This window comes from Prunus avium, chromosome 2 (genome assembly GCF_965620075.1).
Source record: "Prunus avium chromosome 2, drPruAviu1.hap1.1, whole genome shotgun sequence".
NCBI classification, from domain to species: Eukaryota; Viridiplantae; Streptophyta; class Magnoliopsida; order Rosales; family Rosaceae; genus Prunus; species Prunus avium.
The window spans coordinates 2,946,105-2,972,423 of NC_142285.1; the positions used below are offsets into that span (position 1 = coordinate 2,946,105).

A 26,319-nucleotide genomic window follows, 5' to 3' on the forward strand; every position below is an offset into this window, starting at 1 on the left:
AATACAATACATCATATGTAATTAAGACTGACCCAAAAAAAATACTAATTTTGTGTTGTTTCGGAATGTAGAAATGTGATATTTCTTATTCTGGAAATACAATACATCATATGTAATTAAAATACTTTTTTATTGGTTGTTTAAGAAGTTGCCATGGGCGTGCATGCACACGATCAGCACCTAAATTATAACCCAATTAGGTTTTCATCTCTTTCCTTCTTCTGCAATTTCGTTCCTCTCTCTAAGTCCTCTCCTTCTCAGCCGCCGAACCCGATACCTCTTTGCCAAACCTCTCTCAGCCATCATCTCTCTCAACCAAAACCTACATCTCTCTCATCCTCTCTGACAGAAGCTTGCCAATCGTCTCTGCGCAAAACCTTCTCTCAGCCTTCCTCTCTCTCTCATCCTCTGTCATCCAGCGCCTCTCTCATCCTCTCTGTCATCCAGCGCCTCTCTCCGCCTTTGCTTCTCTCAGTCGCCGCCATCACAGGTCAGATTGTCTCTTCTTCTTGGTTTTTTTTTCTTTTCCCCCTTTGAATCTCTGGCTAACTCTATTTGTCTACAATTTGCAGATTCAACACAGCATCCCGCTTCCATCTCTTCATCGTATTTACCTCTCTTTCTCTCTGGCCGGTATGATTCACCTTTGCAAATACTATTTAATTGTATCTGATTGTTATGCTGCCAAGTTTAGTTTAGTTCTTAGCTTTGTTATTGTCTGCTGTTTGTATTTTTCAAATAGATTTAGGGTTCTTGTTCAAATAGATTTAGGATTACAGAAATATATAGCTTTGTTATTGTCTACTCCACCCGGCTTCTATCTATTCTGTTTATTTTTCTGAAACTGTTTATTTTTTTGAAACTGTTTATTTTTCTGAAACTTCCAAGATGTAATGTTACATCTTGCTTTAGTACAATTCATTGATTTAGGAAATTGAATTGGCAGCAGTTCGTGCAGATCAGCAATATAATAATTTTTTCTGGAGTAGTTTGCAGCTTCCAGCAGCAGTTTCAATGAACACAAATTTTAGGATACAAGATGATCAAAATAAGAATTGAATAAGAAAATTACCATATTTGCAAACAACTTAAGAAAACAACTTAACCTCACTACTAACGGTCCCTGAATTATCCCAAAAAGTTCTTTACATCCAATAGAAACCATTTAACAGCACTTTGTCCATCCAAAAGGAGTTTTACCAAACAACAGCTCATATAAAAAGATTCCAAAAGTCCACCAATCAACATCACTTTGTCTTTCTCAATCAATTTAGTTTACATGTGAGATTATAATCTAGTCTATGGTTGCTAGCTTTTATGATGTCGGTTTGCACAGCCAAAAAATTGAAAAAAATTAAAAACAGAGAAACTAGTTTCATACCTATACTGTTTTTAATTTTTTTCAATTTTTTGGCTGTGCAAACCGACATCATAAAAGCTAGCAACCATAGACTAGATTATAATCTCACTTGTAAACTAAATTGATTGAGAAAGACAAAGTGATGTTGATTGGTGGACTTTTGGAATCTTTTTATATGAGCTGTTGTTTGGTAAAACTCCTTTTGGATGGACAAAGTGCTGTTAAATGGTTTCTATTGGATGGAAAGAACTTTTTGGGATAATTCAGGGACCGTTAGTAGTGAGGTTAAGTTGTTTTCTTAAGTTGTTTGCAAATATGGTAATTTTCTTATTCAATTCTTATTTTGATCATCTTGTATCCTAAAATTTGTGTTCATTGAAACTGCTTTTATGTGCAGTATGGGGACAGATGCTGGAAACTGGGCATCCTTCAATGAAATTGAAATTATGAACTTGTTTTTTGGATAGCCTTTCATTTCTTAGTTTTATCATATTGTATTCATTTCTTATGAACTTTAGAATGTTTGTTTTGATGGAAATTGTGAACTTATATGCATGTTGGAAACTGGACAGCTTTTGATAAATGGAAATCATGAACTTGTATTTTGGGCATCCTTTCTTTTCTTAGTTTTATCATCTTGTATTCATTTCTTATGAACTTGAGAATGTTTGTTTTGATGGAAATTGTGAACTTAGATGCATGCTAGACATTGGACAGCTTTTGAATAAATGGAATGTTGTTGTATTAGCCTTTAATGGAATGGAATGAAAAGATATAATGACAAAATATTAGCATTATAATGTAAGAGCAGGTTGAAAAATGCATGGTTGTGTTAGGCACAAACCGGCCGAACCAATCCGAACCAATCCGATTACAAGTGGTTTGGATTGGTTCGATTTTCATTTTAATTTTAGGCTAATTCGAACCAAACCGGACCGTTATTTTCTTATTGGTTCAGCTGTGGTTTGAGAGTAAAACCGAATCAATCCGGACCGTGTCTGCCCAGCCACCAAATTGTGCCCAGCGAAATTCAACTGCCCAGCCACCAAATTGTGCCCAGCCAAATTCAACTGCCCAGCCACCAAGTCTTAACAACTAGAACCCTTCAACAAGGCATCGGCCATGGGCGTTGCACAAGACTCCTCGGCCGACCCTCCAAAGAACAAGAAGCAAAAGTACTCTCTCTCTCTCTCTCTCTCTCTCTCTCTCTCTCTATATATATATATATATATATCTTGTACAAATTGTTATTTGTTGATTATCAATAACAGTTTCTTGCAAGCGTTTAGGGCTTGGTGTGATTCTAATTTTCGATCTCTTACTATTCAAATTAGGTCTAATGATGGAAAGCAAATTCCTCATTCGGCCATTGATAAGGAATTCCTTGCCGCTCCTATCAAATCTGCCACAGACAAATTCGCACTTCTGCCGGAGTTTCTAAAGGTTTGAATACTGTCAGATATTTATTTCTAAATATTGGTATTGTTGTTATTGCCATCGTTGCTATTGTTATTATTTGCATTCGGTAGTTTAAAAGAATTCATATATAGGTGAGAGGGCTGGTAAAGCAACATTTGGACTCGTTTAATTACTTTGTGAACACGGGAATCAAGAAAATTGTTCGTGCCAATGATCGGATTGTGTCTGGCGTCGATCCAAGTATTTACCTCAGGTTGAGTACTTTTTTTTATTGATTTTTCTTATGGTTCGTATTTCCTTGTTTTAGTAGGAATAAAATTTTCCTGGTTGTGTGATTGTGCTTGCTTAGTTGGTAATCTATCTCTAATGTCATTGCTTGAACTTCAGTGATGAAATTTCATCATGAAAATACATACAAATGAAACAATTAAAATGTATGTAAGCTGTTTCCAAGATCTTCTATTCAGTCTATTGACTTGTAAAGGAACATTCTAAAATAGAAGAAAAGCTTCTGAAACCCCAAATCATTCAATTTCGTAAAAAACTAACATTCTAGCTTATTGGGAATGAGGAATTCCCAGACTTATTGGCAATTGGAGCACTTTTAGAGTTGGAAGTCTATAAAGTCACGGGAAAGATGTGCACAAGGGAAATTTCCCTATCTGCGAAGTCTCCTAAAACCAAATCTGTTCCCATTCCCCACCAGTAAACAGAGAAAGGCAAGAAAGAGCTAAAACCCAGAGACATGTCTTTCCAGGCTTGTTTTAATTTCTGTTAAATTGTATCAGAAATCTGGAAAGTGAATATTACCCTATATAAAGGCTGTTTAAAGGGTTTGAACGTTTCAGGCAGTTTAATATGTACTTGTCCTTTTTGTGAAGAACATTTCAGGCAGTTTAATATCCACTTTTCCTTTGGTGCAGGTTTAAAGATATTTCTATTGGTGAGCCCTCGCTTACAATGGATGGTGTCACTGAAAAGATTGCTCCCCATACATGCCGCTTATCTGATATGACGTAAGATTTGTTTGATAGACTTCTCATTTAATTTGTACTGGATTGCACTTTATTAATCGCAGTGGTGCGATTTGTGATTTCGTATTTTTGGTTTGTCCAATTTAATAGAAGTTACTTATTCGTTTCCCTGTTTTTATTCACCTTTGGGTTCCATTTGGTTGAAGTGATTTTAAATCTAGGGATTTAGATGTCATTATAAGGTTAAATTGTTTGTTTAGACTAGTGCAATCTATGTATGCTAAGATTTGAATAAGAATATAGATTCCAAATGACTACTTGCATATAATCATTTCAAATGTATTACATCTAGTTATTTCAAATACATTCAGTCTTATGTTTTATAGTTATTATTTTTATTTTTATTACAGCACATTTAGCTTTCTTGTCCTAATCCTGTCTTTCAAGTACCTTCATCCAAACGGAGCCTTGGTTTTGCATCATGTATACCTTGTGTAGCTGTGTCACATCCTGAATATTACTTAAAATGTATAATGAAATAGAAAAGAGACTAAACTGTACTGAGGTCTTGAAATTTATTGTTGGCTTAAACAAAAATTATACCGTGAAATATTAGGTGTGTTATGATTCTCTACATGGAGTTCCAAATTTGTAGGTTTTTTTGTGAACTTTATTCTTAAAGAATTTTTTTAAATAAAAATTTATCTTGTTTGCAGTGATTTCTTATCCCTCTTTCTTTAATTTCAGATTAGTCGAAAATTGATTTTTGTGTCTGACAATTTCTCAAGCTGTAATTGTTCTTGAAATTTTTTTCTTTCTAGTGAGAATGGTTGTTTTTTCTTTTTCTTTTTAAAAATTAGCGAAGGACATGGTCCTTGCAACTTTTAAAGTTTTTTTTTTCTGCGTTGAACTCTGAAGCTCATGACCTTATGTGATGGTTTTCCACAGCTATTTATCATCTGTGTGTTCTTGGCCATAAGTGTTGGTTGGGCTGCTATATTTACAGCTGAACTTTTTTTTCAGATAGATGTATATGCACAGATGCTTTAGGATTGTTGCAGTGCACTCCCTGTCCCATGTTTGTGTGTGTGTGTGTGTTTTTTTAATGATAAATTTATTTATTTTTACTTTAAAAAAGAGAAATTATGAACTTTTTGCATTTGTTGGCTGCGCTTCTCTGGGCCTCTATTATTGATGAAGTCTTTCTTTGTTTGCTATGCGTAGGGCATTATTGTTTGTAGACTGCACTCCATGGTCTTGAACAGTATTCAGTGTCATTCATGCATATTAATTAGTCAGTGGGTAATAATTGTCATTCAATCATAATAAGGATATTAACAGTTTAATATGGTATTGAAGTCCTATTGAAATCTCCGCCAAGTCACTGAGTTCCTCCTGAATGCCAAAATATCCTTGCAAAATGGCTAATCAGATAACTTGGTTTTTATTTTTTGATTTCATTTTTTTCCAAAGAATTCCACCTGATTATTAGATGAGAAAGGGGCCTCAGCTCCTTATTTGTCTGGTTGTTTATTTTTTTTAAAAACACAAGCCAGATGATGTCATTTGGGATGGGTACGAGTTTAAAACAAAAAGCTGGCATGGTGTAAGCTTTTGAAATTGAACAACATTATGGGAATATTCCTCTTGGTCAGTATGGGTCGTATCCTTTAAAACTTGCATTGTTTGAGTATATAGTATTTTATCGGTACCTTGTGGTAAACCTTTTTCTCTTTTGTTTGCAATTTAGACAATTATTGTCTGAAATACAAATCTCATGCCTATTTTTCACTTCCATGCACATAACTGAACCATATTGAATTTGATTTCTGTAAATTATAGGTATTCTGCTCCAATAAAAGTCGATGTAGAGTACATTCAAGGAAGTCATGATCAAAAGACTAGAGTGGAGAAGGTATTTAGAAATTGTTTCTAGACAGATTTGTTTGAAAATGTGTATTTGGATATAATATGAAGTTTTTTTTTGGCAGAAAGGTGTCGTAATCGGAAGGATGCCTATTATGCTACGGAGTTGCTCCTGCACCCTATATGGGAAAACCGAATCTGAACTTGCCAAACTTGGTTTGTGCAGAACAAAATAAAACTCACTTTGTTTCTTGCCCCCCTTTTTCATCTCCATGCTTTGTTCTGCTCTATAATGAATGTGCATGTCTGTAGGTGAGTGCCCCCTCGACCCTGGAGGATACTTCATAATCAAGGGAAATGAGAAGGTAATATTCTCTCTGCCATAATCTGTTACTTTTCAATAAATGGGATGGTAACTGAACCATAATCTGTTACTTTATTATTATTTTTTATTTTTTATCCATTAAAAATAAAACAGTTGATGAAGTAGCTGGGGCCCATGAATTTTCATTCCCTTCCATTTTTGAGCTATTTTGCCCGCACACACCCACACACACACACACACACACACACACACATATATATATGTATATGTATATGTATATATTGTTACATTGGAAGGGATCAAACCCTTGACCTATCGTAATTCTTATCCTTTTCCCCATCCTCTCTCACCACTTGAGCTAACCCCAAGGTTCTTATACATTTTGAGGAACAGTTCAATTTGCATTTTTTTAGGCACCTTCGAGTTTGCTTTTGTTTTTCTTGTGTTGGCTGTTGCGCAGATCTAGCTGTTAGAATGCAGTGCGCTGCTGTCAGATTCTTTAGCTTTCATGTTTTGGTTTTTTCCTCTTGATGCAATTTATGTTGTTGATGAAGATACAAAATAATTTATTTATATAATACAAACACAGTGAACAAACTGTTCACTGATGATACATAAAAGATTTCTGAACAATCTATCTGCTAGATAGAAACTTCACACAATGTTTGGTAGGATCTCAAGTTAACATTGCAAAATGTATAAACTAAATGGTATCTCATGGAAACAGCTGCCTGCCAATCCAGATGAATAAAAAGGTGTATCCCAAATTTCAAAGGATGCCTAGTGAATTTAATTCCACAAAATCCTTTTATTTTGTTCCATCCACACAACTCAAATTTAACAATCACCTTACTTTTGCACAAGAATTTTGTTTGTGCCCTCAAAAAGCATAAAGTACATAAATGTGTGATTCCAGAATCACCTGCTAGGTGCTTCTAGTAAAGTCACTCCCAGAAAAAGCTCTTATGGCAGAAGTGCTTCCCACAATAGATTGGGAGAGAAAAGGATGTTCTATACTTTCAGCCTCCTGTTGTCACATAAACCATAATACACCAATAGGGAGATAAACTAGCATTAGTCCTTCTCCTTTGATTAATGTCTGAAGTATTTTTTCCTGCTTGAACATTCATCCAAACTAATACTTGTACCTTAGATGGTACTTTTAGTCTTCCAAATCTTGTGACAAGAAAAGGTGGAGAGAGAACTTATCTATGAACCTACAAAATAAGTACTGTAAACAACCCCGAAGACTCTGAGTTCCAAGCGTCTTCTATCCGGACTAACAACTTGTAATGAAACCGTTTGACAACGAGCTGAGCCCCTCTATGCAGTCTGGCTAAACACGGCCAATTTTTTTATTTTTTATTTTTATTTCCTTCTTTCTTCATAGTTTTTTGTTTCAGCATATGATGACACTGCAATCCCTTCCAGGTGCTTTTAATGCAGGAACAACTTTCAAAAAACAGGATTATCATTGATATGGACAAGAAGGGGAAGTGAGTTCTTCTTTCTTTGTTTTTCTTTACTATAGGTGTTCCCTGTCTACAGTCCAGGCTTTAGGGTATTTTTATTTCTGTTGTTTTATTAGATTTGGGTGCTGTCGTGGGGTAGATAGAAGTAGTTTGGTTTCTTCTTTTTATAAATAAAATAGAATTCTATTTTGGTTTCGTTTTTGGTGAGGTATGTATCAAGATGATGGTGAACCTTTATTTCACCGTTTTGTCCCTTCTATTTTGATTATGTTTACTAATTATATTTTTTCATAAACCTTTCATTTTGTTTTAGTTTAAATGCATCTGTTACGAGCAGCTCAGAGAGAATAAAAAGCAAAACTATTATTCAGATGGAAAATCAGAAGATCTATTTGATGCTTAACCAATTTGTCAAAAAGGTTGTAATGCCACATTTCATTTCAAGAAATTTAAGATTTTGTTTCATGGTATCTTGTGACTGTCATATCTTCCTGTAATTTATTTTTCTTTTCAAAAACCTTTTCTATAGATTCCTATTATGGTGGTCATGAAGGCTATGGGAATGGAGAGTGATCAAGAAGTAGTACAGATGGTTGGAAGAGATCCTCGATATGCTGCCCTGCTAATGCCATCTATTGAGGTATTAATATGGTCATGGTCAAGTAATGTAAGCAAATGATTAGCTTCTTTGTCTAGAAATGGAATTGGCACAGTAAATGATGAATTTTTTACCCAACCTAACCAAGTTTTTTTTATTGATTTGGGTTGGCCCATTTAGATTGAGTTGTGTTGGCTCAGTTTTTTTAATGGAGAAAAAGGATAATAGAGCTCAAAACATGACGAGCATCAGGATAATAGGAAAAAATCAGCGTTCAATCCTAGAACAAAGATAAGAGAAAAGTCTGAGGTTTATTGATAATAAAACGATCAGTCTGATCACAACCACCAAAAGTTGTTTAAATACTCTTTCCAAACCCTAGCTCCAAATAAAAAAAAATAAAAAAAATACCGCAATTTTCTATAATATTGAAACTAAAAAACCTCAAAACGCTTAGAAAGCACATATGTCAGCCCAAAGCACTGAGTTTTATTCATCTCGTTGTTCCCAACTTAGATATTCCATCTCATAAATTGTAAATTTGTAACATTGTGTCTTCTTGTCTCTTCAAAAACTATTGCCTTTGCCCGGTGCACTCCCATTGTTGTGAACATTTTAAATTTTTTTTTATTAGTTTACCTTTTTCAGTTGTTATTTGTACATTTTGGGCCTGCAAACACGTCCTTTTCTGTATTAGTCTCATCTTTTGAGTTTGTTTCTCTAATTTCAGGATTGTGCAAAGGAAGGTATACATAAGCAAGAGCAAGCTTTGGCCTACCTTGAAACAAAGGTTTTCTGTGTGGTACCCTTGTTTTGAATTGTGATGATTTCATTTTATTATCTGGAAACAGACTTCAGATGTTCAAGCATCAATTTTATTGTTTTGGGATACATCTCTTTCAATGGAGACCAAAACAGCTCTGAAATTGCATATGGCCTTGCAATTAATGTGGGGGCTATTATTTCAATCTCTCTCTCTTTTCCTGTTTATTTCTTATTTATCAATCTACATTACATGGATTTGGGCATTGCTCTTGGATGTGAGTACATGCACTAGTGCCGAATACATCTTTGTTCCGTCAGGTCTTCACTCATTCGTAGTATTCCTATTAGTAAGCCATGATCTTACCAATTCCCTGTTGTATTGACATGGCCAGGCCAAGGTGAAGTAAAGGTCCATGTAATGCAGATTTCATCTACTCATAGGAAGCTTATGCCCTTTCACTGTCAACCTAGATATTTGTGTGGTAGGGTGTGCCCTTCCTTGACCAATGTAGTGGTATATCTTTGTGGAAGGTTGATTGAAAACATCAGTGTGCCTTATAGTGTGGTGTGCTAATGGTTTTGGTACTTCTTGTTATTATGGGTACATGGCCCCCAAATACCTTACCATTTACTTATTTGCTCTGCAAGGAATTTAGGCCTCTTATAGCTCCTGGATAATGCTTAGAGTAAATGAAATTTAAAGAATTTTACTTAGAGTAATGGATGAGATAACAACTTTGTGGATTGTGGAAAGCCGATGTAAGTGGGGGATTGAAGACTCAAAAGAAAACTAACCTAGCCAAACATCTCCCTCCAAATTTAATTTTAGAATCATTCCCCACCACAAAGTTAGACCCCTGTGCGAAAAAAGGGAAACCTGAGAGATGAATTTCCAGAGGCAGCTAAGTGAACCTTGCTCCATAATGGTGGAGTGCTACCCACTCAGACTGCACTCCAATATTTGAATAGCAGAACACCAAGTGAGTCCTGCTCAAGAAGACATCTCCACCACCATTGATCTGTTCTGAATTGAAGTCTAAATATCTTACAGTTGCATTTCTAAATTTCTATCTCTGTCTATTTGTGGAAATGAATTGTAACTATTTCTAGTATCTATTTCCTTTCTTTTCAAATGCTAGCTGTGACCTTTTGCCAAAAAAAAAAAAAAAAAAAAAAACCTAAAATGGGAATCAGTTGCGTATTAAATTAGTAGTTTGCTGCTTCATGTTTCAGGTGAAGAGGTTCAGTTTTGCTGGTGCTTCATCTGAGAATGTTAGTTATTTCTTCTTTTGATTTGCTGAAATGTGTCATTGTTCTTTTGAGTTTATCTTTTTTTTTGAAATTTTCTAATTTCTTATTTGTGGCTTCAATTGTTTCCATTATTCTAATAGGACGGTAGAGTAATGACTGTTCTTCAAGATGTGTTTCTTGCTAATGTTGAGGTAAGGTGTTCCTTCCCCCCTTCCCCCCCCCCCCCACGCTCTCTCTCTCTCTCTCTCTCTCTCAATTTAAAACATCTTATAACATGCTTCATTTGTTTGTGCCCCTCTTGTTTTTTGTAGGTGTGTCAGGACAATTTTCGTCCAAAATGCATATATGTTGCTGTCATGTTGAGAAGGATAATGGATGCAATTTTAAACAAGGATGCAATGGATGACAAGGTAGTTAATTCACTCCAAATTCTCTTCCATTCCTTATGATTAATAAATGAGATTTGATCATTCCAAACCAGATTTGATTTTATGTTAGCAATACCTTAAAATGAAAACAAAGAAAATAATCTCTGAATTTTAGTTCATCCTGAACATTTTGAAAGAAGCAACAAGACAATCGCGTTTGCTGAAGTACACACTGAAAAAGTTTATAGGAATGGCTTCTTTCTGGGTGGACAAACTGATTGTTTGAAACCCATGCTAAAGCATATGTTATTCATAATGTTGCAGCTTTATTCACTTGAGATCTTCATCCATGCTAAAGTTGGTTTATTAATAACAAAGAGCTCTCCATTCACTACCAGTTTATAACTGAGACACCATGGCATCTTTGAGGATTCCATGAAGGGTGTTAAATCACTTCCCTCTATATTACACGTCCTTTTTTATGTTGTAAAGATCAAGCTGCCAAATTTTTTTGTACCTTGATAATTCCTTTTGTAGGTGAGCTGGTGACCCTAGCTCCGCCATTGCAAGTTATGGGTTTTTTTTTTTTTTTTGGGAAAGGCCCAAAACTTGATATTGTCGTGTGTCTGTGTTGATTGTTATTGTTGAGTGTAGTTGTGTGTGTGTGCATTTCGTCAGGGCTATGGTTGTGTTTTTGCTTCTGTTTATGCAGATATCAGATAAAAAAACATGAGTTTTCCCCTTTTGATGTTAGGATTATGTTGGGAACAAGCGGATTGAGTTATCTGGCCAATTAATTTCTCTTTTGTTTGAGGTATGTGTGCTTTCATTGCTCTCCTATTCTAAACAAAATGGTTTTGAAAGTTTGTTGTTACTTGTTTCCATGTGGTTCTTCCCTCATTCTTTATTTTCTTAGGATCTGTTCAAGACAATGATTGCTGAAGTTAAGAAGGCTGTAGACAACATATTAACAAAGCCTAGCAGGTCTAGCCGTTTTGACTTTGCACAGGTATCTGCTAGGAATTATTAATATAGTCTGCAATCTTTCAATTGAGTATTCTTTACAATCCAGATAACAACCATTGATAATTACGCATCGTGATGTTTTTACTAGGAAGAAGCAATTAAAAAATCGATACTAGTAGATATTTCAGTAGTCCAGATTTGTGGAAATGGCAGGGAAAACTAAACAATGATGAACATCTATTTTGAAACATGAAAATTTTAGAGATAGGCTTAGGAAATGTTATACTAATCTATATTGCAAAAACTAGACGTGTAAATTTCTCATCTTTGTCTTTCTTTTTTCTTTCGAAAATTACTTCATTAAAAGAGCCAAAGGTTCGAAGTGGCATAAAAGATAGAATTACAATTGAAGGTAAACCTGAGTGGAAAGGAGCCCAAACTTGATAGGCCCAATATTAAGGATAAAATTTAAAACAACTAAGAGGTACTCTCTTAGGAAGAGCAGAAACAGCAAACTTCATTGAAGAAGAAACAACCAGCAATCCAGGATGAAACAGCAGAGCAATAACCATAAACACCCCAGTACATTGAATTACAGAAGAAACACAAGGGAGGAGCATATAGGAGTCATTGATAAATTTGAGCTTTGATGAGGCTAGGGGTTGCTTTCTTGGTCCTGAGGTGGGCAGAGAAGAAACAATGGAACGCCCAACTTCATATTTATCTTCTTCAAACTTCTCAGATTAGATCAGCAACTAATCCAAGATTCAGCTGGATTTGCTGAAATTCTACTAAAGATCCCTGAACATTTCTTGAAAATCTACTTATTTTGTCAGAAATTCTACAAAAAACAGTGAAATTCTACTGAAACACTCTATATTACTGAAATTTGTCCGAAACATTGGAGAAAAGTCTGGAAAGGTAGACCTTCTGCCCCTTTCGATTACTGACACTTGGGTTTTACTGGAAGATTGGTTGCCGATATTTGGTACCTTGGGGAGAAGTAGATGAAATTTGAACAAAAAAGGCCTGGTCATTAAACGAGCACATAATTTCCCCATTGTTGTGTTTGTAATAAGGGTGCTTTGGGAGGAACTTATCATATCTTCTTCATTCTTATGGTTTATGCTGTTTAGGGAGTTCAAATTGAGGTGGGTTATACCAGAATCTTGTGTGGTTTTGCAATGTGAAAGGCTTAAGTTTTTGGGAGGAATGAAGATGGCGTGGTTCTGTTAAATGTGCTCTAATGGCTGTTTTCTGGGTTATTTGGATGGAGTAGAACAGAAGGTTGCTTCATGTTGCAAGGGGTTGGAGAAAGAATACATGTGGGAGAGGGTTCATTTCTGGGTATCATGGTGGGCTGTGGAATCATTGGAATCATTATGTTTGCATGTAAGGAAAATGCGACATTCTTTCTTCGTTTTGCAATCTAGTGATCTGAACCATCTATATTCAAGGCTCTCCTTCAAGGATCAACCAGGCAAAAAATCAACCAAATCGGAAGTCATTTAGTCATTTGATTGCGATCACTATCATTTCATTTTATGTAACAGAGATCTTGTTTTATCCTTAATGAGCATTGGACTTCGGAGTTAAAAATTTCTTTTGAATGAATCTACATTTTAAAGAATTTTAATGTAAATTTAAATCTCTCATTCTCTTTTGTTTATTTTATTTTTTCCTACTGCAGTGCATAATTAAAGATAGTATTACCCATGGCCTTGAAAGAACCTTATCTACCGGAAACTTCAATATAAAACGGTTCAAGATGGACAGTAAAGGAATGACACAGGTTTGCTTCCCATCATCTACGTTGCTTTGAAATGTGCTCTCTCCTATAAACCATGTTCTCACTCACTCTCTCTCTCTCTCTCTCTCTCTCTCTCTCTGTGTATATATATATATTTACGCTGTATTTTTTATGGTGCTATCTCCTATAAACCATGTCTTTTTATTGTAGACATGTGTGCATATGTAGTATGTATCTTCTAGAATCTTTCAATAATGTTAGAATTTTTTGCCAGTAAAAAGGCAAATATTATTTCTAGAAAACAATAAAAATACAGAGAAAGTGGACAGGATGGCCACTTCAAAAAACGGAAGGTCGAGTTGTTAATTATCTCTTCATTGGTATCCCCTCCCAAAATGTGGGCAAATCTTCTTACCCTCTTTTTTGTGTGGCAATTTATGGATTTCTTGTACATCCTGTTTTAGTAACTTCGTTCTGAAAAAAAAGAAAGAAGACAAACTACATAAAAGCCCCAAAGTATAGGTCATTTTCAAGTTCATACCCACCTTTAGGGACATTTACGACCCTTGGAAAACCTACAAATTGCCCCCTCCGTTACACAAACCGTTAATGAATCTGTTAAGTGCTGATGTGGCAAATATGGGTCCAATTTTTTAATGAGATGAACTTCCAAGTGGACAAATATATAATAAAAAATTCTCTACTTTTTAATAAAAATTAAAATCATATTAAGCCCCTACCCAGCGAACCCAGCTACTCCAGCCACCAAAACCACCACCCAAGCCACCCAAACGACCACCCAGCTCCTCCATTCACATCCCTAAATAATTTACCTAGGCCACCCATCCCAGCTTTACAACCCATCTTGTTCCAGCCAAATCCCCTACTCTTGCAACTTTGGGCTTCAAGAACTTGGTTGCGTTTTGAAAATGGGTTATCGATTTTTTCAAGGGCGTGATTTTGGTTCCTCCATATTAATCCAAATGGTTGGATCATTAAAAAAAAAAAATTGGATGTTGCTGCATTTGTTTCACAATCTGGAGTCTAGCCACTTGCAGATCTGGGTATGGGGCTTGGTGGTGGGGATATGGGTGTGTTAGCATAATTGGACCGAACCAGATGTAAGAGAGAGAGAGGGAGAGACAAAGAGGGGCCGAGGGAAAGGGGATGGGGCTGGGGTGGGGCTGCGTGGAGAAGAGGGTGGCGCTGGGCTGAGAGATTTTGGGGCTATCGGGAGGTGCGATGGGCGATCAGGAGGGGCCCTGGGCCGATAGAAACTGCCTTCAACCTTAACTCAATATCTCAAGAACAGCAATGATATTATTTCTTTCACAAAGAACAGGATATGATTTCTCAACTCACTCCTCAATATAGACTCTCTCAGTTAATAAAGAGTTAACCTAACCAAGTCTCAACTAACTAATACAGACAAAAAGTGGAGTTGTTTTATCATTTGTGCAATCAGGAATCTTGTGGTGGGTGTCTTCATCAGAATTGGGCAGCAAGATCGATCGGGAGGGGGGCTGGGTGATGAGTGATTTGGCCGTTTAGGTTTTTTTATTTTTTCAAAATAACTGTAAAGAATTTATGATTTTTTTAATGTTTATTATTAATTTTTCATATGGAGTCCGCTTCATTAAAAAATAGGACCCATATTTGCCACATCAGTATTTAACAGATTCATTAACGATTTGTGTAACAGAGGGGGGGTTTGAGTATGTACTCGTAAATGTCCCTAAAGGTGAGTATGAACTTGAAAATGACCCTATAGTTTGGGGGGTTTTATGTAGTTTGCCCAAAAAAAAAAAATTATCATTCCCTATCAAACAAAAGGCAACAGTATAATTTTTAGTGAGAGTGTAAGCTGTTGATTTTATTTGGGATGAAGTCTGATTTTTCGCTTTTGGTTGTGTTTGTTTGTTTAAGAGTTTTTGGGATATCTTCTTTAGTGTGATTCATCTTGATGTCTGTGAGCTTTGTTGATTGTAACTCGTTCAGCTTTGTTATAGGGCTGGAGGCTTTGTTATAGGGCTGGAGGCTTTGTTCATATGGAGTTCTTGACTTTTTTTTCTTGTCATTATCTGAACAAAAAAAAAGATGGACATATTCTCGATCTTCTCTTCTGCTCCTTTTTCTACATATATTCGAAAACAAATACAAAATCAATTCTTGGTGCATGTTTAAAAAAATAAAAAAATAAATTCTTGAGTCTCTGGTTCTTAGGCTCTCTCAGGTTTGATTCGTAAAAGTCCCTCTTATGGCAGGTGTTAGCGAGGTTATCTTTTATAGGGTGTCTAGGCCATATGACCAGAATCAAGCCGCAATTTGAGAAGACACGGAAAGTAAGTGGACCTAGGGCTTTACAACCTAGCCAGGTATGGGTGATGTCTCTGCAATGCTTTGAAAATTTGTCACCTTTTACATGATGGATATCTGAATATATATGTATCTTTGTACTTACGGTATTTTGCTTTTGCTTTATTACTTTTGGTGAAGTGGGGCATGCTTTGCCCTTGTGATACTCCAGAAGGTGAACCTTGCGGACTGATTAAAAACTTGGCCCTAATGACTCATGTGACAACTGATGAAGAGGAGAGCCCGTTAATTTCTCTGGTATGCTCGTCATCACACATTTTTGATATACCCATGGAGGTGTAATTTTTGTTTTCACTTATTGTGCTGCATCATACAATAAATGATGGCATATTTAATAATTGCAGTACCTTCTGCATTTGCATGTGTAATTGTTAAGTCTTATATGGTTGAAGAATTGTTAAGGTTTCTTTTGCTGTTATTGGGAAGGAGAACGGGTTTTTTTATTTATTTATTTTTTCTCTTTATCTTTTCAAAATCCCAAGCTCTAAGAAACTAGTGTGCACAAGACACACCTTTTGGAGCGAGGCACACGCTTCATCAAAATGTCCAAGTCTTCAGGCATTTTGGCTTTTCAAAGGGATGCAGGAGGCATTTCCCTTTCGCCTCATTTTGAGTTAGGCCTCAATTTGCTTTTGAAAACTCTGGGTAGTAGATGCTAAATAATAAAATTGAGTATAGTTCTCATTCCTACATTTTATGCATACATTAGATATTTGATTATTGTTCGTTATAGGTTAGTATATTATTGTGCTAATGTTGGTACTATAATTTGGTTGCAATTTCTTGGATACATATATTAATTTGTGGTACAAAAATGTTTTTATAGGATTAAATTTGTTTTGGGCCTCTATTATTTTAATATTTTTCAATGAAATCACTGCAATTAATAACGGTTGAAATAAAGATCAAATCAAGATTTCTATCATTTAAATTGACAGAATGTGCATGTCCGTGGGATGGTATTTGTATCTATCTGCAGCTGTATTGTGTATGTCTGTCCTTGTTTGTTTAGTTCTGATGTAATCTTTGTTGGAGCAAAAGATCTCCACCTTTCTCGAGTAATGATTATACCCTGTAAGATGAACAAACCTCGAGGTGAGGGGACATTATGGTGTGGTGCTAGCCAAGGACGGCCTGATGGAAGGGTCGATAGTTTCTTAATTTGCATTGGGCCCCTTTAAACAATTCTGAATTCACAGTCCGTTTAACCCAGTTAAAGGTGTGAGGGCACTTTAGTCTTGTTCATTCACGTTAGACACGTAGCAAGATGTGGTTAATTTTGGTCCCACAGACTTCTTGTGCACAACTATTTGTGTTTCTTTAAAAATTGATCAATAAATAGTTTCTTTTCAAAGCAATTAAAAAGTTGAATGTATATATGCAATGAAGCCACATAGAAGGTTCATTAGTACAGTTTTTGGGTGTTTTTTTTTTTTCAACATGACGAATAATAACTTTGTATGCAGAACGTGCACATTCCATTAATTTAACTGAGGAAAATCCTGATTTATACTTAATTGCATCAGTTATTAATTACAGGGACTTGAATGAAAAAAAAAATCTACTGAGAAGTTGGAACTAAGTAGTAAATAGCCTAAAATTATAAGGACCAGAATTGTAGTTTCAGCAAAATAAACTTTTGTTAGAAAATAAAAGTTTATTATGTTTTTCTGTCAATTAAAAGACAGGATTTTATATGTTTTCCTGAAAACTGATTTAAGTAAAGACCTGCAATTTGTTGACTTCCAAAAAATCAATTGGACTTGTAGATAATATCTAGCTTCAGCAGATATCCCCTATAGTTTGAAAAGATATTCAGAAAGAACTGAACATTTATTGTTCCTGTATGTGCATTAGCTAATCCACTGGCCATATTAATTTTTAGTTTATTCCTTTTTTAGTGCGAAAGGCTTACACTTTGTATTATTTAATTTCTTGTGCAATAGTGCTACTGTTTGGGTGTTGAAGGCTTGGAAGTACTATCAGGAGAGGAGCTTCACACACCATATTCTTTTCTAGTTTTGTTCAACGGAAACATCCTTGGAAAGCATAGGAAGCCACAGGTAATAACAGCTGTTCAGTTTGTTTGCCAGTCACAAAAATGGCCAGGTGTGATGGGGTGTCCTGCCAGAAAAATTTGCAGATGATGTTTCTGTTATATGATTTATGTATTAGTGACTTGGTGCCATTGTGTATTCCTCTTTGGTGATAGATGCTTATTTCATTCAATAATTTTTCTTAAATCTTAGCATTTTGCTGCTGCAATGAGAAAGTTGCGTAGAGCTGGGAAAATTGGGGAGTTTGTAAGTGTCTTTGTCAATGAAAAACAGGTAAATTCTTAACTTCCAAATTACTTTTTTCTTCCTCTTCTAATTCCTTTTTATAGCTGCAAACTACTACGTGTGATTCTTTTCCACTTACAAGGCATGCGCTTTGTGGGCAATGGCATCTTCAATCCCCTTTAGTGAGCCTGTAGAGGCTATTATTGACTTGATGTAGGAAGGTTTTGAGACTACGTGACTCTGATGCAAGGAAATTTGTAACTTCTAACCCCATTTCAAACCTAAATGTACCAGGTTCCCAACTTTTCAATTATAATCGAGTAGAGTCAGATGATGACTTGATACTCCTCTAGTAAGATCCCTGTGCCTTAACTGAAGATACAGCTTGTCCAATGCTGAAAAAAATAAAATCCTTTCAAACCACCGCTAAATTATTTTTTCTCTTGGACCTATACAATTCCAGCTCAGTTGCCACCCAAATTTTTTTTCCTGTACAGCTGATTGAACAGCCTTATGGTCCTTGTCACTTTCCGCAATTAGAATTTGTGAAGCAAATTTGGCAACATTAAGTCAACCACCTGTCATCACTTTCCCCATTAGAATTTATGAAGCAAATCTGGAAATGCATATAATAACAATCTATAATGTTGTAGCAGTTTGAATAGAATTGTTATGTTGTTTGATCTCTCCACCTGTAATGATAGAAAGTAAAACGTTTTAAGTATAATTTATCATTGTAGTCTCCAATTCATGTTTCTGCTATTTTTTCCCTGGAACTAGTTTTTATGATTAAATACCTGACACATTTAAGAATTTTGTCAGCATTGTGTTTACATTGCTTCTGATGGTGGTCGAGTTTGTCGTCCGCTAGTTATTGCTGATAAGGGCATATCAAGGGTCAAAGAACATCATATGCTGGAGTTGAAGGTGAATATACTTTTAGCTGCTTCTCCTGCCAAAATAATTGTTACCAAAGCTGATATTTTAATATCTTTTGCGTTTTAAGGCTGGAGTCCGCACATTTGATGATTTTTTAAGTGACGGGTTGATTGAGTATCTTGATGTTAATGAGGAGAACAATTCTTTGGTTTGTTCCTGTCTAAGCCTTACTTATGAAGTTTTTCATTTTGTGATGTACTTGATAGACAATTACTCAACATTCATAATTATCATTTTATAGATTGCTCTATATGAAGAGGAGGCAACAACAGAAACAACACATATCGAAATAGAGCCTTTAACCCTCTTAGGTGTTATTGCTGGTCTAATTCCATATCCTCACCACAACCAGTCTCCTAGAAATACGTACCAGGTTTTCTTGTCTTACTCTGATAAATTTTATTTTTTTCAGGTTACCCAAATTTCTAACTGTATGATTCTAATTGAGCCCTTTGGTCTTTATATAGTGTGCAATGGGAAAGCAAGCAATGGGAAATATTGCATATAACCAGGCAAGTGGTTTATTAGTACATGGCCCCTTTACCCCTTTGGCCAAAGAAAGAGGCCCTTCTTCCCCCTTGCTGTTTAAAGTCGTTTAGAAAAGATTTTTTTTTATGTTTCCATGGTGATCTTAACCCTTTTTTATGTTTGTTTTCCTCTTGCGCATTGAAAGTTACCAAAACTAGGTTATGTACTTTCATCGTAGGGCTCCTGTGTTCAGCCATATTTCTTGCCATTATTGATACAAGTTACAACCATAATCTTGACCTTTTTTTTTTTTTTGCCTTTTTTTTTGTAGCTACATCGAATGGACTCATTGCTTTACCTTCTGGTGTATCCTCAACGGCCATTATTGACAACAAAGACCATTGAGTTGGTTAGTATACCCTATACTCTATTTGGGTCGCTGTTGGAACTGTAGTTGGTAAATTAATCACTTTTTCTTCAGGTGGGCTATGATAAACTTGGAGCTGGGCAGAATGCAACTGTTGCTGTGATGAGTTATAGTGGCTACGACATAGAAGACGCAATAGTCATGAACAAGGCATCTTTGGATCGTGGTTTTGGTCGTTGTATTCATATGAAAAGGTACCCAACTTCATTGTCATTGGTGACTGCATATAACAATATCACAACTTTGCCGTACACTGTTGGTTGCTCAAGTGTTTAGATATTTATGGTTACTTACAGAAGATGTTTCTGAGTAGGTATTGCGCGGTGAATCAAAAATATGATAATAACACACAAGACAGAATACTGAGGCCCAATAGAGATGGTTTTGATTCTGGACCGATGCGGGTAATGCAAAGCCCTCTTCCCTCCCTTTCCTTAAATCCTTGTACCTCTACCTACATGGTGTGGTGGTGCAATTATCTTAACTTCTTATATTTGTTGTTTAACTGCAGTCTTTATATGTCTCTTCTCCAGTTCATTTTGGTCAACATCTTTATAGTTTTCTTGAATTGCATTTCTTATAGGTGCTGGATGATGATGGGCTTGCTGCACCTGGGGAAATTATTAGACGAAATGACATCTTAATAAATAAACAGGTCCCTATTGTCACAAGGGGGCAATTTAAATCTGCATTAAATGATAGGTTGGCTACTTTGTTTGCCCTGCATATTCAAACTAGGATTCTGATTGTATCATTTCCTTACACCCATTTTCTTATGCAGCGAGTTTAAGTCTGTTCCACAAAGATATGATGGGCCTCAAGGGGAATCATGTGTGGTCGATAAAGTGGCTCTTTGTTCTGATAAACATAATAACTTATGTTTCAAATTCTTAATTCGTCATACTCGCAGACCAGAGGCAAGAGATTGTTTTGTCATCTAAGATACTTGTGCTTACCTTTTAGGATCCTCTAAAATATATTTTCATTTGTGCAGGTTGGTGATAAGTTTAGTAGCAGACATGGACAGAAAGGTGTTTGTGGTACCATTGTCCAACAGGAAGATTTCCCGTTTTCTGAGCGTGGCATTTGCCCTGATTTAATTATGAATCCTCATGGGTTTCCAAGGTAATTCCTTCTTTTAGAACTACTTATCGTAAATTTCATTGTTTTATCAATCATGTGCAAATCGAGTCAATATGAGGTTTGGTCAATTACTCATTCTTGAAATATAGGTTATGTTATTAGAAAATATGAACTGCAAGTCAATTTTTTTTCAAGAGGCAGTTGAGGTGATCATTTGAAACTGATGTTAAGGATGAGTTTTCAGTGGGTCAATTCATGTTCAGGATGTGTGTCTGTATCCTCACTATTCATTATTTTGAGTTTCGTAAGCAATGTTGTTTCTGATTGATAATTCAGAAACTGCAAAGTCGTACCATTTATATTGTTTTCTAATAGTTTATTTTTTTTCAATTTCTACCGTTTCTTTTATTTTTAAGATTTCAATCTAAAGTATTCCTTAATTCATAGCAGATTAGGTTTTCCATTTCAAGGGTGCCCTGCCCATCCTCTGAAAGGGTGGTTGGGCTTCCATTTCTTCAAAAATGAGAAAAGAGATTAATGAATAAAAGGATTATGAGTATATAACAGGTCCAAAAAAAAAAAAAAAAAATCCAAGCCTGGTTGTTAAACACAAATCATTATGTAGGTCTTAGGTCTCATATCATTTGGGTCAGTTGATGGATTGTATTGCATTTCAGTAGTCCTAGAAATACGTAAAAGGGGAAAATCTGAGGTTATACTATTTGGAATCCATGCTTAATATTTTTCTAGAATTTCGTGTGGAAATCATTTGAAGTAGTTCTTTCTAAGTTTGAATGTTACATTCCTATCTTTTGTTTAGTGTTTATTGATCTTCCGGGTTTCTGACTATGTTCTGCTGTAGATATCATTGGAATCTTCCTATGTGTATATGATTCGTGTGTTTTTCTTTTCCGGTTTTCTGTCAGTCGAATGACTGTAGGAAAGATGATAGAGCTTCTTGGGGGTAAATCAGGAGTGTCATGTGGCAGGTTTCACTATGGCAGTGCGTTTGGTGAACCAGGTGGTCATGCAGACAAGGTTGAAGCTATAAGGTGCTTAAATCATCTATTGTTTTGCATTATCTTCTATGTTTTTTTCCAGATTTCTTTTCTGTAAATAATTTCTCTTTTGTGATAGTGAAACCCTCGTGAGGATGGGATTTAGCTACGATGGCAAGGACTTTATATACTCAGGTTGTGGCTTTGCTTCTGAAATTCATTGCATGGTCACATGAAAATTTTATTGCCTATTCACGTGAAAATGTTTTAAAGTGTCTATTAGATCATTTTCTGAATAAATAGCTGTGTCTGATATGCTAGATGTTTTCTTGCAATGCTAAAAGATCCGAAGATTGGTTATTTGAATTTAGGGAGACTTTGGAAAAACCCATAGGAGAGAGAAATTTTGTAAAAGAAGCCAAAATGGACAAAATTGCCCTTATTTATTTTTTGATTCCCTAAGAAATCCTTTACATTTGCATGTCTTTGATTTAAAAGTTGAGAGGTTTTTCTGTCTTTTTTGAAAAAGCTTTGGCTTTTTCCAAAAGTGAAATTTTTTTTGTGGCTAAAACCTAAATTTACCTTGAATTTATAAGAGATTAAGTTGAATCCAGATGTTCCAGGCTTTATCTGATTCAAAAGAATTCATCTTTCTAGACCATCTTGGATATTGTAATTTTAATTTGAATGGACGAACAACTTACCTCATAGTTGCATTTTGGTTCTTTATGAAGTACTCTCTCTCTCTCTCTCTCTCTCTCTCTCTCTCTCTCGTTTCAATCTGGCTACACAGCAACATTATCATCTTGGTTCCTCTAGTGCTATCATATCACAATTATAGTTTGAATTTTCAAGAATTTTCAAATATTACGTATTTTACTAATCTTTGAACTATTTAATATCTAGATGCGTTTGTAGGTTGTACATCAATGTGATTTTCTAAATTGAATTACATTAGCCTAAGATCATCAGCTCTCATTCATTTTCAGTCATAGTTAATATTGATAATCTACAGATGTCCATTGTGGGAACCAACGCTTAATTATTAATAATGCATTAGTTTAAGCTGGGGAAAAGTTGTAGTTATAAATTATATATACCATTGTTAAGCTCCAAATTGCTAAATTTAGAAACTACATGTAAATATATAGATGGTACTGTGGTTGCTATATCTAAACTAAAAGAACTGAAAAAGAGTGCTTTGTGATTTGTAAGACATGAGATTACAAGCTAATAATAAGTGGTAGTCTTGTGGCTTAAGAAATTCTGAAAATTACTGGACATAGATGATGCAGTAGTTTTACTTATTGGCTTAAATCCTGTAATTCTCGAGCTCTAAAGGATATGCTATGAAGTATGATTATTTTTGCATATTTGTTGTTTATCTAAAGAATTGTATGACTGACTGTAAATGTACTTTTCTGAAACGAATAGGATGGCCCTCATGGGTCATGACTTTATGGTTTAGAACGTCAACTAGAAGCTTTATATTTAATATACTTAAAAAAGGAGTCATATCTTATGCTTCTAAAACCTAAAACAATTATGGTCTTCACTATGTTTAATTTGAATTAAAAGGAGCTCCTTAACAGTGTTCCATGTGCTTAGACAGATCTATATCATACGAAAGAAACTGTCTTAATGCATGTGTTTATCCTCCAGGTATCACAGGTTGCCCATTACAGGCATATATATTCATGGGACCAATTTACTACCAGAAGTTAAAACATATGGTGAGATTTCAATTTTCAATCATGGCTATTTTACACGCTTGTGAATCTTCGGTTCCTTCCAAAGTTATCACTACGATCGTTTTGATCTTCAATCATGGCTATTTTACGTGCTTCTTGGAAGACATTAGTTTCTTCACAATATTTACTCCTATCACATAAAACATGGCATATTTTATTTTAAGTGTATCAAACACTTTAATTATTGCGCAGTTTACATTTACGGATCATTAAAACTTCAACGTCATATTTATGATATCATATAAATACATGATGTTCAGGTCCTAGATAAAATGCATGCACGAGGAAGCGGTCCCCGAGTCAGTCTAACTAGACAACCTACTGAGGGAAAAGCCCGAAATGGAGGTTGTGATTTTATCTTTGATATATCAAATTAATTTCACGTTAAGCAGTTCTGTTTGTTCTAATGTTATTCATCTACCAGGACTACGAGTGGGTGAAATGGAGCGTGATTGTTTGATTGCTTATGGTGCTAGTATGTTGCTTTATGAACGCCTAATGATCTCTAGTGATCCTTTTGAAGTTCAGGTATTTACTGCTTGTGCTTCTTTAATAAATCTACCTTCCAGATATTTTCCGTTGCATGTCAATAAGCCATTTTATGATGTCATCCCTACTCTGCCGTCTCAAAAACCAAACATACCAACACTTACAAAACTTTTCAGCCATTGGTGGACGGTCCGAATTCTTTCAGTTTTTATCTAACTAGTTAAATACTTTTTCTTGGCTTAAAATATTTGCTATTGATATCAAATATTTAAATACTACTTCCAAAAAATAATAATAATAAATACATGCCTTTTTTGAAATGCTTTCTCAAATAAGTAAATTCGAAATGTCAGTATAACCCTTTTGAGTTTTCTTTATTGATATCAACATACCTTTTCTTTTACTGAGAATGTATTTTCTCAGCATCACCATACATAATGTGCCAGGATAAGTTTAATTAGTCTACCCTCTGCACGAATTTCAACAATCAAGCTCACATCCAATGGCAACAAATATTGTAGTGAGCAAATCTAGTCTTTTTATTTGACTGCACTAAAACATAATAGCCACAAACCAAAAGACCAACGCATAAATGAACCACATGATTTTATTAAAATGAAGAAACACAATGACAAAACAGTGGCGTTTTGTCTAAAACTTTTCAAAAACGAAAAAGGGAGATTTCTTCTTCGTAGTAAGAGTTTCGGGCTAACTTATTTCTTCATGGTACGCATCGCGTGCCTCTGCAACATGACATTCTTCTTTTTTTTTTTTCTTCGGTGCAATTACTTAATTCAGACCTGTTAGGTTGTAATTTTGGTAGAAATCAGCTCAGAGTGATATTGTGTCAAAATTACCGATAAACTTCAGTGACGGTGTAACACTTGAATGGTTGGATTTGATATTTGTGGACCCACTATATTATTTTGGATCTTCCATAAAGCAAACCAATCTTATGAAAAACCATAACCTTTCTGAAAGTTTTCAAAAGGTGGTATCTCAGACACGACATTGTAATTGTATTGTAGCTTCTAATATTTGCTTTTGCCTCAGGTTTGCAGAGTGTGTGGTTTGTTGGGCTATTACAACCATAAGCTGAAAACTGGAATTTGTTCCTCATGTAAAAATGGGGATAATATTTCCACCATGAAGCTTCCCTATGCTTGCAAGCTCTTGATTCAGGTAAAGCTTGGCAATTCATTGAATGTTCTTTTGCTTATCCAAGCTGGCACATCCCCTGTTTGTGGAAGGTCTCTTAACATCCCCTTTAGTATAGTAAGACATAACATTCTGAGTTAGATAGTGGGTTTGCAATTTAATTTGTCTAATTAACCGCTTAAAATTGTGATCCAAAAGAAAACCTGAAAATTTGCCTCTTTATATGTTTCCTGATTTGCAAAAATGGCTCTTTATATAGTTTTAACTGCCTCTTTATATGTTTCCTGATGAGCAAGTTATCATGGTTAATTAGCATACCCTAAAGAATGTCGGTAATGGTTCCGCATGCTGATGTTTAAGAATAGACATAACTTGACTGAATTTTTTTTTTCTTCTTTTTGTTGTTTTTCCCTATTATCAGCATGTCAATAGTTTCCCTACATTTCACAGCTTCAATCTTAAGTAACCTTTCAACTGTTGAATGCTTGCTTCCAGGAACTTCAATCAATGAACATAGTTCCTCGGTTAAAACTAGCTGAGGCATGAAGTATGGCTTTTCTTGACAGCACCAAGTCAACAAACTGAAAGTGAGATTTGATTTTGCTGTTTTCCGTACTACTGATTCTATTCTAAAGAGTCATACCGAAAAATGAAAAATGCTCCATTCTAAAGCCAGCTAGCCATCAGATGTGGAAACCCGCATAATGTGGTACAGGGATGGGCATGGTGAAGAGGGTTGGCACAAGGTTTTCTCTGCCCCGCTTATGTTCATCTTTTGTTGCTGCTTAGAGAGGCAGGAAGTATGTGCCGTATACTTTGTTCTTCTCAAATGGAAACAACTTGTATCTCTCAATGTATACATTTTTTTCTTCTAAATAATGTATCATTTATTCTAGAAAGGGCTTTGGCGCCTATTCTGAGTACACAGTAATAAGTTAATATATATGCACCCCTACCCTCAAAATTGTCTCTCTCAAGGGCATAAAACCGAAAGTAAAATATGAATATATCAACATGTGGACGAGGCATTGGTGAGACTCCCAAATATCAGTTACGAAGAAATTAGTCCTTACATCTGCGTCTTTCACAGAAGTCACAGGGACGTTCTTCGCTGCAACTACTTCACTGACCAAGGTGGGCTTTAAATTCCGCATAAGTCAGTCGCACCTACAAAATTTCTCTGCCATCCAGATCAGACATAATTTGCAAAAAGTTACTTTTGATCCATGTCATT

The 26,319-nt window shown here is 35.4% G+C and overlaps 1 protein-coding gene across 5 annotated transcripts; it reads left to right on the forward strand.

Annotated features, from left to right (window-relative positions):
- The first annotated feature begins 213 nt into the window (after positions 1-213).
- On the forward strand, positions 214-26,008 carry NRPC2 (nuclear RNA polymerase C2). Of its 5 annotated transcripts, none has more exons than XM_088249114.1 (40): positions 215-490; positions 573-633; positions 2,319-2,535; positions 2,695-2,803; positions 2,911-3,032; positions 3,703-3,795; positions 5,596-5,668; positions 5,745-5,835; positions 5,932-5,984; positions 7,376-7,440; positions 7,730-7,835; positions 7,946-8,056; positions 8,745-8,804; positions 10,013-10,051; positions 10,171-10,221; positions 10,342-10,440; positions 11,153-11,212; positions 11,315-11,407; positions 13,055-13,156; positions 15,379-15,489; positions 15,611-15,727; positions 17,437-17,553; positions 17,740-17,820; positions 18,595-18,699; positions 18,779-18,859; positions 18,953-19,084; positions 19,179-19,223; positions 19,511-19,588; positions 19,661-19,800; positions 19,920-20,010; positions 20,190-20,308; positions 20,388-20,523; positions 20,601-20,731; positions 21,679-21,741; positions 21,827-21,882; positions 23,350-23,420; positions 23,699-23,783; positions 23,863-23,966; positions 24,981-25,109; positions 25,581-26,008. In XM_088249114.1, exons 3-40 carry the CDS (start codon positions 2,483-2,485, stop codon positions 25,629-25,631), a joined length of 3,423 nt encoding a protein of 1,140 aa, XP_088105240.1. In that variant the 5' UTR covers positions 215-490; positions 573-633; positions 2,319-2,482; the 3' UTR covers positions 25,632-26,008. The 5 variants fall into 5 exon arrangements, 4 of the variants coding, with proteins under 4 accessions (XP_088105240.1, XP_088105239.1, XP_088105241.1 ...); XM_088249113.1 differs by having other exon boundaries at positions 216-490; positions 21,616-21,741; XM_088249115.1 differs by lacking the exons at positions 10,013-10,051; positions 10,171-10,221 and having other exon boundaries at positions 216-490; positions 21,616-21,741.
- Positions 26,009-26,319: the final 311 nt, after the last annotated feature.